At 57.3% G+C, this 12532-nt stretch overlaps 1 protein-coding gene across 2 annotated transcripts; it reads left to right on the top strand.

The window, feature by feature from the left end:
- Window positions 1-3936: 3936 nt before the first annotated feature.
- LOC130876108 (cyclic AMP-responsive element-binding protein 3-like protein 3) lies at window positions 3937-12475 on the top strand. Of its 2 annotated transcripts, none has more exons than XM_057772539.1 (10): window positions 3937-3988; window positions 4514-4645; window positions 5043-5337; window positions 6549-6652; window positions 7755-7892; window positions 8550-8656; window positions 9899-9967; window positions 10552-10636; window positions 10997-11093; window positions 11640-12475. In XM_057772539.1, exons 1-10 carry the CDS (start codon window positions 3962-3964, stop codon window positions 12020-12022), a joined length of 1437 nt encoding a protein of 478 aa, XP_057628522.1. In that variant the 5' UTR covers window positions 3937-3961; the 3' UTR covers window positions 12023-12475. The 2 variants fall into 2 exon arrangements, with proteins under 2 accessions (XP_057628522.1, XP_057628521.1); XM_057772538.1 differs by having other exon boundaries at window positions 4514-4660.
- The last annotated feature ends 57 nt before the right edge of the window (window positions 12476-12532 follow it).

Here is a 12532-nt window from a genome sequence, read left to right as displayed (position 1 = left end):
TGCCTCTGCCTCTCGAGAACTGGGATTAAAGACGTGTGCCCCCCCGCCTAGCAAAATGAGGTCCTTCTAAAGTGGTGTTGAACGCAATCTCACCTTAGCAGGTGTCGTGACACATGTCTGTCACCCCAGCACTTGGAAGGCTGAGGCAGGAGGAGTGAGTCCCCGTTACAAACAAACATAAGTGTGCCCGCCCCGTCTGTAAGCCGCCAGGAGACCCCCAGGTGGCCCCACGCCCCTGCGGCACCAGGGCCCAGCTGCACCTGAGAGTCAGCATCTGGTCCCTGCGGCCCCCTTTGCCTGGCATCGGGGTTCACTGTAGCCTTCTCACCCCTCAGCCATGAAGCAATCGCTGACCAGAGGGCGGCTAGATGCCGCAGGGCTGGAGCAGAGCCAGCAGGGCGTGGATTGGGAGGTGGACCTGAGGCTCCCCCTGTGCAGCGCTGACCTAAGCAGAAGCTGGCCACCCCCTTCATATTCTCATCTAGGAGGAGTGGGAGTCTCCCCGTCATGGGACTGACCCTGAAGGACCACTCTACAATCCTGTAGTCCTTGGCACCAGACCCTTGGTCACCTGCCCACCCTGCCCTCTCCAGCACTTTGTCTCCAACTCACCCATTCCAACCCCACGGGTTTCTGATATCCTCGAGCCGGGGCCTTCGCACAGGCTCTTCCTCCACCCACCTGGCTCATGCCTGTGACAGCCACAGGGCCAGGCCTCCCACCGTCATCCCTCAAACCCCTGATCCCTGTGCCTCCACCTCCTGAGTGCTGGGATGCTGGCTCTACCATGAACCTTTTGGGGGTATCTGGTTCATCTACAGGCATGGGAAATGGGGAACAATTTCTTAGTTAAGTCTTCTGTGTCCCCAGAAGTGGCCCGCGGGTCAGGGGAATGACTTAGCTGGTACAGTGCTTGTAGAATAAAATTAAGAGCCAGAGCTCCCGCAGAGTGGGGGTGGGGTGGGGGGGACGTGACACGCCTTCTTGGAGCCATGAAGCCTGATAGAGTTACCCAAGAGAGAGCAGAGTCCCCTGTGGCCACTCAGCCACACCCCTGTCACTATCACAAGGGGGTTACTCACACCCAGCAGTGTTCCAAGGAGGGAACCTGGAGGGGGAGTAGGAGGGTCAGGGGGGTCTTGGTGGCCTGGACTCTCCATCCTCCCTAGCAGCGGTCCCAGATGCAAAGGTGGGAAGCTCAGGTGAGCAGACAAGGACAACTGGCCCAGGACAGCGGACCTGGGTGTGGCCTGGCCCGGCAGCAGGGGCCAGGGTGAGTCAGGCCCACTGTCCCTCGTACAGTGCAGTCTGTCCTGACACACCCAGCACCCGGCAGGACCGAGGAGGGACGGCGACAGCCCCGAGAGTCACCGTCACGAGACGGCGGCTGTGAGTTTCTGACATACACACCTCTCATAAAGTAGCCAGCAAAGGACAAACCTAGTTAATTACAAATTAATTAATTACTGGCTTTAACTTTTTCAGAACTGGGCAGGGAGCTCTGTGTCTGGGTAGGCAGGATGGGGAAGAGTTCAGCCACGCCCCAGCCACGTCCCCATCCCCTCAGTGGGGAATTCTGGGGAGGGGTATGCTCTGGAGCTACGCTATGCCCCAGGCTCTCTTTTTGCTTTAATTTTTTTATTAGTTAATTAGTTTGTTTTTGTTTTTCTTTTTTTGAGACAGGATTTCTCAGTGTAGCGCTGGCTGTCCTAGAACTCAGTAGAGCAGGCTGGTCTCAAACTCAGAGATCCGCCTGCCTCTGCCTCCTGAGTGCTGGGATTAAAGGTGAGTCCCAAGCATGCCAGGCTCTCCTGCATTTAAAATCTTCCTGTCTCCTCCTCTGGAGGAGCTGGGAACACCGACCTCATCCTCTGGCAGCAGCAGTATGGCAAGAACCCATCAAACAAATGACTAAATGGCATTCACTGGAGATCTCACTTTCTGGCCAAACCAAACCCGAGGAGACAAACACACAGGCCCCTGGGGACTGTGAGAAAATCAAGTCCAAGGGGTCTGTGGTCGTGCCATCCAGAAGGTCTGTGTGCTCTGCGGTACATCCTGGCTCCTGCAGGGCACAGAGCACGTCCCTGGCCTCCGCTCACTTGAGGTTCCTGCCAAGTAGACACCGGAAAGTCCATTTCTCCTGGTGCTGCCCTTGGCATCTCATCCACTCCCTGGTTCCAACAACTTCCTGCTAGATTCAGTCCATGCTAAACTCCTTGGCGACCCTCAAAGCCCTGCATGTCCTTTCCAGCCCTTCCCTTCCTCCTCTCCTCCCTCTGCTAATTCTGGCTCTTGCTCCCTCTCTTTCCAAGCCTCAACTCAAATGTCCCTCCCCAGAGAATTCTCCCGGACCTCTTCATTCAAGCTGTGCCTGGGGGTTCAGCCTTCTGCTTTATGTCTTTCTAGAGCAGTTAGCGGTCACCCGTATGTTTTCCGGAGCAGTTAGCGGTCACCTGTGTGTTTTCTGGAGCAGTTAGCGGTGGCCTATGTGTTTTCCGGAGCAGTTAGCGGTGGCCTGTGTGTTTTCCGGAGCAGTTAGCGGTCACCCGTATGTTTTCCGGAGCAGTTAGCGGTGGCCTGTGTGTTTACCCATTGCTTAGTACTCACGCCCCCATCCCAGATTGTTATCTCAAGGGCAGTTTCTTGCCCTCCTCTTCCCTCTCCTCCCAGCCCTCTGTCCCCCCTTCTCAGGAGGGTCCTCAGCTTGCACCTCTATCCTGCCCCAGGGCCTTTGCACAGATGATCTCTTCAGCAGCAAGCACCTTTCAGCCGCTCTCCCCTCAGCTAACTCAGTCTGCCATTCAGGACTCCGGGGTCCCTTGCTTCTTACTATGAAGTCCGTTGGTTTCTTGGTGGCATTTGTCTCTCGGGCTCAGCAAGTCCATAACAAGGCTGTCACTCATCTCTCTTCCCATCTCAGTCCGGGCCCTAGCGGACTGGATTGGTCATGCCTAAACCAGCTGCTGGTACACAGGAGGTGTTCAGTGAGCAAGCATGGATTGAGCATTAACTGTATACCGACCGACCCTTCTCTGGACACCAGCAGCTAGCAATGACCTATAGAGTTTATCCTGGCCACCAATGGCGCCTGCTGTGGCGAGAGCCGGGGCAGGGTGGGGTGGGGCTGCAGCTCAAGGGAGACAGAAAACGGGAGGGAAGCAGGAAGCAGATGGATGTGGCAGACAGGACTTCCTTTGAAGGCTGTGAAGGCGTTGGTGGAGAGTTTTTGTCAGTCCCACAGAAGCCAGGTGTGGCGACCCACACTCGTGTCAGCCCAAGAGGTGGGGGCAGGAGGATCAGGAGTTCAAGGTCATCCTTAGCTGCCCAAGGACTTGGGGCTCAGGTTGGTCAAGGAAGCCACGTGACAGAGTTGCTCACGCGACAGGGCAGGCGGCCCCGTAGGAGCAAAGGCCCTGCCGCCCGGAAAGTGCAGTCTGTATAAATGTTTGTTGGCTAAATACATGCAGGCCAGGTGATTTCCACAGGAACTGATTACCCACGTGGGACAGTGGAGGACGCGCAGCAGGTGAGGGGTTGTCACCATTCTTGAGGGGACAGAATCCCAGCCCAAGTGGCGGCTGTAATGTTGTCTTCTGTCGCAGGGGCAGGCACGACCCACCCGAGAACCCTGGGTTTTGCTGCGGACCCAGCACCGGGTGAGGCCAGACAGACGCAGTGGCTGTAAGTAGGGGAGAGGTCACGCAGACCCGCCGGCCCAGACTTTGTTCTTTGCTCCCTGGAAAAGCACAAAACAGGATGATAACGGCCGTCCCGCCCTCTCCCGCCGCCGCTCGCCGCTGGCCCGAGGTCCTGTCTGTCACCCCCGGCGCCCAGTCGCAGCGAGGGCTGGGCCGGGAGCGGCGGGCCGGTATTTCAGCATCCTTTGGGGGTGGAGACGCGGTAAAAGGAGCAGGAGGCGGCGACAGGGACCCGGGAAGGGGCTGCCACAGGTCGGGACATGGATGGAGACGTAGCGACGGGAAAGGTGAGGGGCCATGGGGGAGTGAGCTGAGGAGGGTCCCAAGCTGACAGCGTCCCCTCACACCGGCCGGAGAGGGGTGCAGTGGGACCCCTCAGCCTCCCAGGGAATTCAGGACAGGTTTGATCCAGGCTCCAACCTCCAGAAGTTTTTACAACATCTATATTAACAATTTTAAATTATAGTAGAATGTGGGTCGCTTCACACTAGCCATACGAGTCCCAAGATTTCATATGTTTGCTTGGTTTTTGTTTTGAGTCTTGCTAGTGGTAGCCCAGGCTGGCCTGGATCCTCCTGCCATTCTCCTGCCTCAGCTTCCTGAGAACTCAGATCCCTGAGAACTCAGATCATAGCCTCCCGCTACCGTGGCAGTTTAAAGGCTCCAGGATATCCCGACACAACTCTGTCAGCCCTTGGGGCAGATTTGCAGATGAAGACGGCGCAGGGGCCAGGAGCCAGGAGCCCAGCAGGAGGTGGGATGCTGTGTGTGAAGGATGCAGTGTGACCTGCCCCCTCTCTCTCCTCATTCAGATGGTGTCCCCTGCCTACGGCATGGGTCCTCTGGGCAGCCTGGAACTCCTCGACCTCTTGTTTGACCAGCAGGATGGTATTCTAAGAAACGTAGAGCTGGCTGAGGCCTGGAACCACACCGGGGAGGAGCAAGTGAGAGTCCCCTTGGTAACGCTTCCAGCTACAGTGCGGGGCTGGGGGGGCGGGCAACGCCTGTGGCCCTGCTAGCCTGCACTGGGCAGCCCATAGCTTCTTATTCAACCTTTTAATGTGTGGTTAGAAGTTCCTTCTAATGGGGGTCAGGGTGGAGGCTCAGAGAGGGCATGGCGTGCACCCTGAGTCACACAGCCAACTTTCAACTGAGTTCAGATTCAAACCCAGGACTCAGAGGCGTCTTTCCCTGTTTGTCACCTCTCTGCTGTTGCATCTCGGACGCTCAGAGAGAAAGGATGGCAGTGTCCCTAAGACACAGGGAGAGTCAGAGCTTTGTCCAGACTCACACAGCGCTCTGAATAAGCATGTTTCTCTCAATCCACTTCCCTTCTATAAGGTTCTACCACATTCTGACTCTGATGACTTCCTAAATTCCATCCTGGGACCTGGAGACTCTGACCCCAGCTCCCCCATATGGTCCCCTGCTGAGAGTGACAGTGGACTGTCTGAGGATCTACCCTCGGATCCCCAGGACACCCCTCCTCGTAGCAGCCCCGGAGCGGCTAACACTGCAGCCAGGTGTCATCCGAGCGGGCACAGCAAGGGGCCCTGCTCCTCCTACCTGCCTGGCGCCCCGTGTCCCACACCTGCAAGGACTCAGGTCCTGGAGTCCTCGGTGGCTATTGACCTGGGTGAGTACGGGACAGAGAAACACCTCTGGGGTGGGGGACACAGATGAGGGTGTCGCCAGCCTCAGTCCGGTGCCACAAGCTCCCACGGGTGACTCAGACACCAGGCAGCCAGGGTGGAGGCCAGAGAGTGGCCTGGATCTTGGTTGTCCAAGTGCGGCTAACACGGCAGGGTGCTCGGTGAAAGCACGGGAGGGTCCAGAGCCCCTGGCACAGGCGCGGGTTCTGCCCTGAAGGACAGCTTATCAGAGGCCACCCCTACAGATCAATGATTGACTTCAGAGACATCGATCAGCACCCCTAGCCAGCAAGAGGGGCTGCGACTGGCTAGGCTCCACCCTCTGACCACGGCCCAGCCCTTCACTGGGAGATACTAGGCAGGGTTCTACTCCCCGCCCCCTTCCCCCCCAGACAGGGTTTCTCTGTAGCTTTGGAGCCTGTCCTGGAACTAGCTCTGTAGACCAGTCTGGCCTCAAACTCACAGAGATCCGCCTGCCTCTTCCTCCTGAGTGCTAGGATTAAAGGCGTGCGCCACCACCGCCTGGCTCGGGGTTCTACCTTGATCACATCTCCAAGCTCTGTATCTGAAGATTTGCAAGGTGCTCATTTCTCCCATTAAGTCTTTGTTCCTGATAAAGTCTAGGTTCAGAGAGGTGAAGCTCCTTTCCTAGGGTCACACAACTCTGCTCTGTCTGATCAGAAGCCAGAGTTTACTGCCACAATATTTGTGGTGTTCAATAACATGCCTATGGCGTGTAGGCCATCAAGAGGGACAGGCCAGATATGACATGGACCTTGTCCCAGTCCTGTACCCCTGAGTGGCAGCCACTCCTTGTTGTACTGGCTGTAAGTCCCCTACAAAACCCTGTGTCTCTGTGACCCCATGACCCAGATCCATACACTGAGTTTGTATTGCATCTTACACCAGAGGGAAACTGAGACATGGGATCATGTACCCTCCCCTTCAGGCTCCGGGCATGGTGGCGCACACCTCTAATCCCAGCACTTGGGAGCAAGGCAGAGGCAGGTGGATCTCTATGAGTTCGAGGCCAGCCTGGTCCACAAGAGCTAGTTCCAGGACAGCCAGGACTACACAGAGAGACCCTGTTTTAATACGGAAAGAAGGCTTTTTCAGGCTGCCATCTGGGACTTGCTGGGGGCTGGGCACTGAGACTGAGGGCCTGGTGTCCTCTCTGTCCCTCCCCTTCTGGTAGACATGTGGAGCACAGACGCACTGTACCCAGAGGAGCCGTCCAGTTCACCTTCCAGATTCAACCTCACGGTGAAGGAACTGCTGCTCTCCAGCGGCGGGGACTTGGTAGGTGCCCTCACCCCCACCCCGTTGCCTCAGGTCACCCTCCTGTCTGCCTCTACAGCCTGGGACCTGGCAGAGAGGACCTGGGCGTACCTTGCTCCCAGACAGTCCTGCAATGTCCTGTCTGCTCTCCCGGGCTGGTATACTCTCCAGTAAAGGGAGAGGGGGTGGGGAAGCCACGGTGAGTTCAGGAGCCTGGAAACAGGGTTAGGAGAGAAACTATTGGAAGCAATGACAACATTCATTTACTGGTGATGAAGCGGGATCGCTGCACCTACCAATCAATCGATCCTTCCCAGCTCTGGGCTCCACCCCCAGCCCTGGGCCTCCCTCAACCCTGGACTCAACCTCCAGGCCTGAGCCCCACCCTCAGTCCTGAGCCCCACTCCCAGCTTTGAGCCCCACCCCCAGCCCTGAGCCCCACCCCCAGCCCTGAGCCCCACTCCCAGCCCTGAGCCCCACCTCCAGCCTTGAGCCCCACCTCCAGCCCTGAGCCCCACTCCCAGCCCTGAGCCCCACTCCCAGCCTTGAGCCCCACTCCCAGCCCTGAGCCCCACTCCCAGCCCTGAGTCCCACCTCCAGCCCTGAGCCCCACTCCCAGCCCTGAGCCCCACTCCCAGCCCTGAGCCCCACTCCCAGCCCTGAGCCCCACCTCCAGCCCTGAGCCCCACTCCCAGCCCTGTGCCCCACTCCCAGTCTTGAGCCCCACCTCCAGCCCTGAGCCCCACTTCCAACCCTGAGCCCTACTCCCAGTCCCGAGCCCCACCCTCAGCCCTGAGCCCCACTTCCAGCCCTGAGCCCCACCCTCAGTCCTGAGCCCCACTCCCAGCCCTGAGCACCACACCCAGCCCTGGGCCCAACCCTCAGTCCTGAGCCCCACTCCCAGCCCTGAGCCCCACTCCCAGCCTTGAGCCCAACCCCCAGCCCTGAGCCCCACTCCCAGTCTTGAGCCACACCCCCAGCCCTGAGCCCCACCTCCAGCCCTCTTTTTATTTTGGGGGACAGGGTTTGCTCACTTTCCCCGGCAGGTGTCTCGTCGTCCTGGGTGTTCGGGTGACATTTCAGGGTCTGTGCATCTCTAATGGACATCCCCTCGTTTCCACAGCAACAGCATTCCTTGGCTTCCTCCCAGCTGCTGGGATCTGGGAGTGGGCACTGCCAGGAGCTGGTACTGACAGAAGATGAGAAGAAGCTGCTGGCTAAAGAGGGGGTGACCCTCCCCACCCAGCTGCCTCTCACCAAGGTTTGTGGGCTGTGTCTACGCCTCACCCTATAGTTGGGGCTGTTCTCAAACTCTTATCCCTCTGCCTCCGCCTCATGAGTGCTGACAGGGGTGCACTACCATGCCTGGGGTATGTGACCCTGTAGATGGAACCATTATGTAGCCCTGATTGGTCTGGAACTCACTCTGTAGACCAGGCTGGCCTCAAACTCACAGAGATCCGCCTGCCTTCCATTTACACTGACGGTAAAGCGCTGTTCCCAAGCATTGCCACGAGGTGGCGATGTGGCCCGAGCCAGCGTCAAGATGGTGAGCCCACATTTTCTCAGTGGGGTCTCCACTGTGCGCGCAGCCAGGAAAGCATCAGAGCTCTGGAATACTCTAGGGATGAAGCAAGAATGCAAGGGGAGGGGAGGGTTGCTCGTGCAGCCCCATGCAGCTCTCCTAGCATGCACGAGGCCCTGGGCGCCATCCGCAGTACCACAGAAACCAGGCAGGGTGCTCCAGGCCTATCACCCCAGCACTCGGGAGGGGGAGGCAGGAACATGAGAAGTTCAATGTCACGTGGGTTAGAGGCTAGCCTGGGCTACATGAGCCCCTGTCTCATGCAAACAAACGGATCACTGGTTGGGGACGGGGTTAGGCTGACAGGACACCCCCTCCCCCTTCACTCTGCAGTATGAGGAGAGAATGTTGAAGAAAATCCGCAGAAAGATCCGGAATAAACAATCAGCTCAGGAAAGCAGGAAGAAGAAGAAGGAATACATTGATGGTCTGGAGAACCGGTAAGGTGGCATCACGGCCACACAAGCCTAAGGGAAACTGAGGCAGAGATAGTCCAAGTTTTTAGAGCTTAACAAAATTGGGGTTGGTGTCCCACTTAGGGACAAATGTCAGGAGTCCAAGGGTGGTTAGGGAGGACCTGAGTAGTGACCAGTTGGTTTGTGGGCGTGGACACAGGCACACCACCATACACCTGTGGAGATTGGCTTTCTGCTTCTCGCATGGGGGTCTGTGGGAGTCACACTTGGGTCAGGCGACTTTGCTGTGTGCATCCAATGAGGGGTGGGAATGATTGCAGTCAGAGGAATTGACTGACAGTCAGAGGGTATGAATGACAGGGGCTGGAGGGGTGGGGTAGGGGAAATGGCGCTGATGAAGGAGGGGCTGTGTGTGTGACCTGCTCAGCTCTGTGTGTGTGGTCAGGGCACTCTGTCTTTGCCTGAGTGTCATGAGGGCTAGAAAGCATGAGAAAGTCCTTGGGTAGGAGACAGAGGATGTTAGGATGGGCTCAGGTAGGAGGCGGGGCATGAGGGGGGGCATGGGCTCGGGTAGGAGACGGGGCACTGCAGCCTGGTGTGGGGGCTCATGCCCACCATGCCAGCACTCGAGAAACGGAGGTAGGGGATTTTTTGGGGTTCACTGGCCAGCCAGCTTAGTTGACCAGGTGAGGCCGGTGAGATGGTTCACCGTGTACAGGTGCTTGCAGCTTCCTCATGAGCCCCAAGTTCGACTTCCAGCAACTGGCGGCTCACAGCCACTGGGACACCATGCTGCTTTTGCTATGAGCACCTGCACCGCCCGGCTAACACATATTTTAAAACAAAAATAAAGTGGAGAGAGCCAGGTGGTTGTCGCATACACTTTTAATCCATCCCAGCACTCAGGAGGCAGAGGCAGGCGGATCCCTGAGTTCAAGGGCAGCCAGGTCTACAGAGTTCCAGGACAGCCAAGGCTACACAGGGAAACACTGTCTCTTATTTTAAAAAAAAAAAAAAATCAAAAATAAAACAGGACAACAACAACGAAAAAAAAAACCATGGAGATTGAAGGAGCCACTCCGAGTCCCTTTCAGGCTCCACTGGCACACACACACCAGAGGACACACAAGTAACAAACATGTTACAGAGCTCATTATGGCTGAGCTCTCAGTGTCACTGGGTCCCTGTGTGTAAAGTGGGAAGTGTCCGTGGGGCTGGCGGGTGACAGGCATGGTCTCAGTGTCACCGGGGTCCTTGTTTTCCCAGGATGTCAGCATGTACCGCCCAGAACCAGGAGCTGCAGAGGAAGGTCTTGCATCTAGAAAAGCAGAATCTGTGAGTCTGCTGAGAGCGGGGGTCCTCGGCTTTGCCCACGGAGGGGCTCGAGGGACAAAACTCCATAGCGGTTGCAGGAGATCAGGAATGAGACCTCTGTTTGCCAAGGAGGGGATTCGTGTGGGGCTGCGACAGGTGTGTAAGAGTTGGCTAGAAGCCAGGTGGTGGCGCACGCCTTTAATCCCAGCGCTCGGGAGGCAGAGGCAGGCGGACCTCTGTGAGTTCGAGACCAGCCTGGTCTACAAGAGTGAATTCCAGGACAGCCAGGGCTACACAGAGAAACCCTGTCTCGAAAAGGAAAAGCAAAAACAAAGAGTTGTCTAGAGAGGAATTGGCATATACAAAGTCCTGTGAGGTGAGCAAGAACAAACCAGCTCAGACCTATCTGCGGAAACAATATCCTTGGTGCAGGGGGCAAAGAGAAAGACCCTGAGGCGGGACGGAGTCTACTGTGTGGCAGGAGGGAGGCAGGGAGGGTCCTAGCAAGGGTGGACTTAGTGCACCGAGGAGGCTGAGGGGTTTCAGAAAGGGCCAAGGAGCAAGGAGGCCTGCAGGGCTCAGCTTGAATGTCATCTCCCTGCAAGGTCTCTTCTGGAGCAGCTGAAACACCTACAGGCTCTCGTGGTCCAGTCGACCAGCAAGTCTGCCCACGCAGGCACCTGCATAGCGGTGAGTCCCATCTGCGGGCGCTCACGGGGTCCCCAAGACTGGGGTTGTGGTAGTGCTTGGCCTTAGTCGAATGGGTAGTGGGGGAGGTGAGTGTCTTTAATAGTAGAACCTTGGAGCCTGGCATGGTGGGACAGGCTTGTTGTCATAAACCTCAGGAAGCAGAGACAGAGGGATTGCTGTGAGTTACAGGTCGGTCTGGGCTACAAAGCAAGGTGCTGTCTCAATAAACCCACTGCCGTCTAAATAAAATAAAAGTCTCGTCCACCCTCTGCTAGTGGGACCTCCATTTCCCTGCCTGTGAGCTCAGTGTGCTCACAGGGGAGGGGGAAGGATGGGGTGACCCCGCCCCATGTCTGGCAGGTCCTTCTGCTGTCCTTCGTCCTGATCATCCTCCCCTCCATCAGCCCTTTCGACTCCAACAAGGCCGACAGCCCTGGAGACTTTGTGCCAGTGCGAGGTAGGTGGTCCCCGCCCCATGGCCCCAGGGTGAGGACGGGGCTCAGTGGGCAGAGTGCTGGCTTGGCATGTGAGCCCCTGGCTCCCATCCCTAGCACCGTAGAAATCAGGTGTGATGGTACAGGCCTGTCATCAGAGAGGTAGAGGCAGGGGATCAGTTCTGGGTTATTCTAGGCTACCCAGGACAGCCTGGGCTACATGAGACCCCTGACAAAAATGTCAACAAATAAATACACATACACCAGAACCCAAATCCCCTGTCAGGGGACGGGGGCAGAGTGGTACCTGCTGCCAAGCTGACGACCTGAGTTCAATTCCCGGGTCCACAAGGAAGAACATCATGCAACATCAGACCCACACAGGGGTGCTGTGGTACTCCCCAAATTTACAATGCACACAATGAAAATGAGTGTGACAAACCCAGGGGACACAGACCCCATTGCATCCTGCCCACTTGGGGCAGGGGAGGCCCCTGAAGCTCGTGTCAGGGAATGAAGACCAGGACTCTGCCTCCATGTTCTCCTCCCAACTCTGCAATTCTCTCCAGTGTTTTCCAGAACCCTTCACAATCACGCTGCATCCCGCGTGGCTCCCGACAGCGCCCCAGGCTCCGAGGGCCCAGGACCCTGGCCAGACGTTGGCACACCCCACAAAGGCTCTCCTTCTAGCAGCCTTGGTGCAGACTGGGGGAATTTTCTGGAAATACCAATGCTGAGCAACTCGACAGAAGAGCTAGACAACTCTACCCTGGTGCTGGTCAATGCCACGGAGGACCTGGGCGTGGCCACTCTGCTGGACTGGGTGGCTTTGGAATCTCTGCTCAGCCCAGGCCGGGTGGGCCTGGAGATGCCAGGGGTGGAGATGTGGCTGTCCTGGGTACCCAGATGGCTCAGGGTTCCTCTGGTGCGGGGTCCCCTGGAGGTGCTGTGACCGGCAGTAGCAGGCCCAGACTCACAGATGGGCTGACAGCGCCTCCTCCGTAATCTGATCCCCCGCATGTCTCATCAGAGTGGGGCTGCCAGGTCCAAGCAGAGACCCGTGTGCAGGACAAGAACTAGACACCTTTACTCATACTGACCCTGACAGGCAGACACACACCTGAGCCATGACCCCCAACCCATGGGGCCTTCCCTGTCCCCTGATCACTGGGGACCTGGGCTCCCCAACACCAGCATGCGAACGTTACAGTGGACCCAGCGCACAGACATCCACCTCCCTTTTTTCTTGTAGGGACAGGGTCTTAATCTGCAGACCAGGCTGGTCTCAAACTCAAAGATTCTCCTGCCTCTGCCTCCTGGGTACCGAGTTAAAGTCATGAGCCACCACCACCCAAACACCCCCTTTTCTAAGACTGTTGTGACCATCAATAAAGTATTTTGACAATATTGAGGCTGTGGCTCGGTGGGCACACACCTGTCGTCCCGAGACTCAGGAGGCACC

The sequence above is a fragment of the Chionomys nivalis genome, chromosome 6, assembly GCF_950005125.1.
Source record: "Chionomys nivalis chromosome 6, mChiNiv1.1, whole genome shotgun sequence".
In the NCBI taxonomy this organism is placed as follows: domain Eukaryota; kingdom Metazoa; phylum Chordata; class Mammalia; order Rodentia; family Cricetidae; genus Chionomys; species Chionomys nivalis.
Note: the sequence above shows the minus strand (reverse complement) of the source record. Positions and strands in the feature narration are given on the sequence as shown.

What these genes read in the sequence shown, in the direction of transcription:
- LOC130876108 (XM_057772538.1), top strand. Translation starts at nt 3,962, where the DNA reads ATGGATGGAGACGTAGCGACGGGAAAG. An exon ending in GAGACGTAGCGACGGGAAAG is followed by an intron (nt 3,989 to 4,513) that starts GTGAGGGGCCAT and finishes CTCCTCATTCAG; the next exon opens with ATGGTGTCCCCTGCCTACGG. An exon ending in CCCAGCTGCCTCTCACCAAG is followed by an intron (nt 7,893 to 8,549) that starts GTTTGTGGGCTG and finishes TTCACTCTGCAG; the next exon opens with TATGAGGAGAGAATGTTGAA.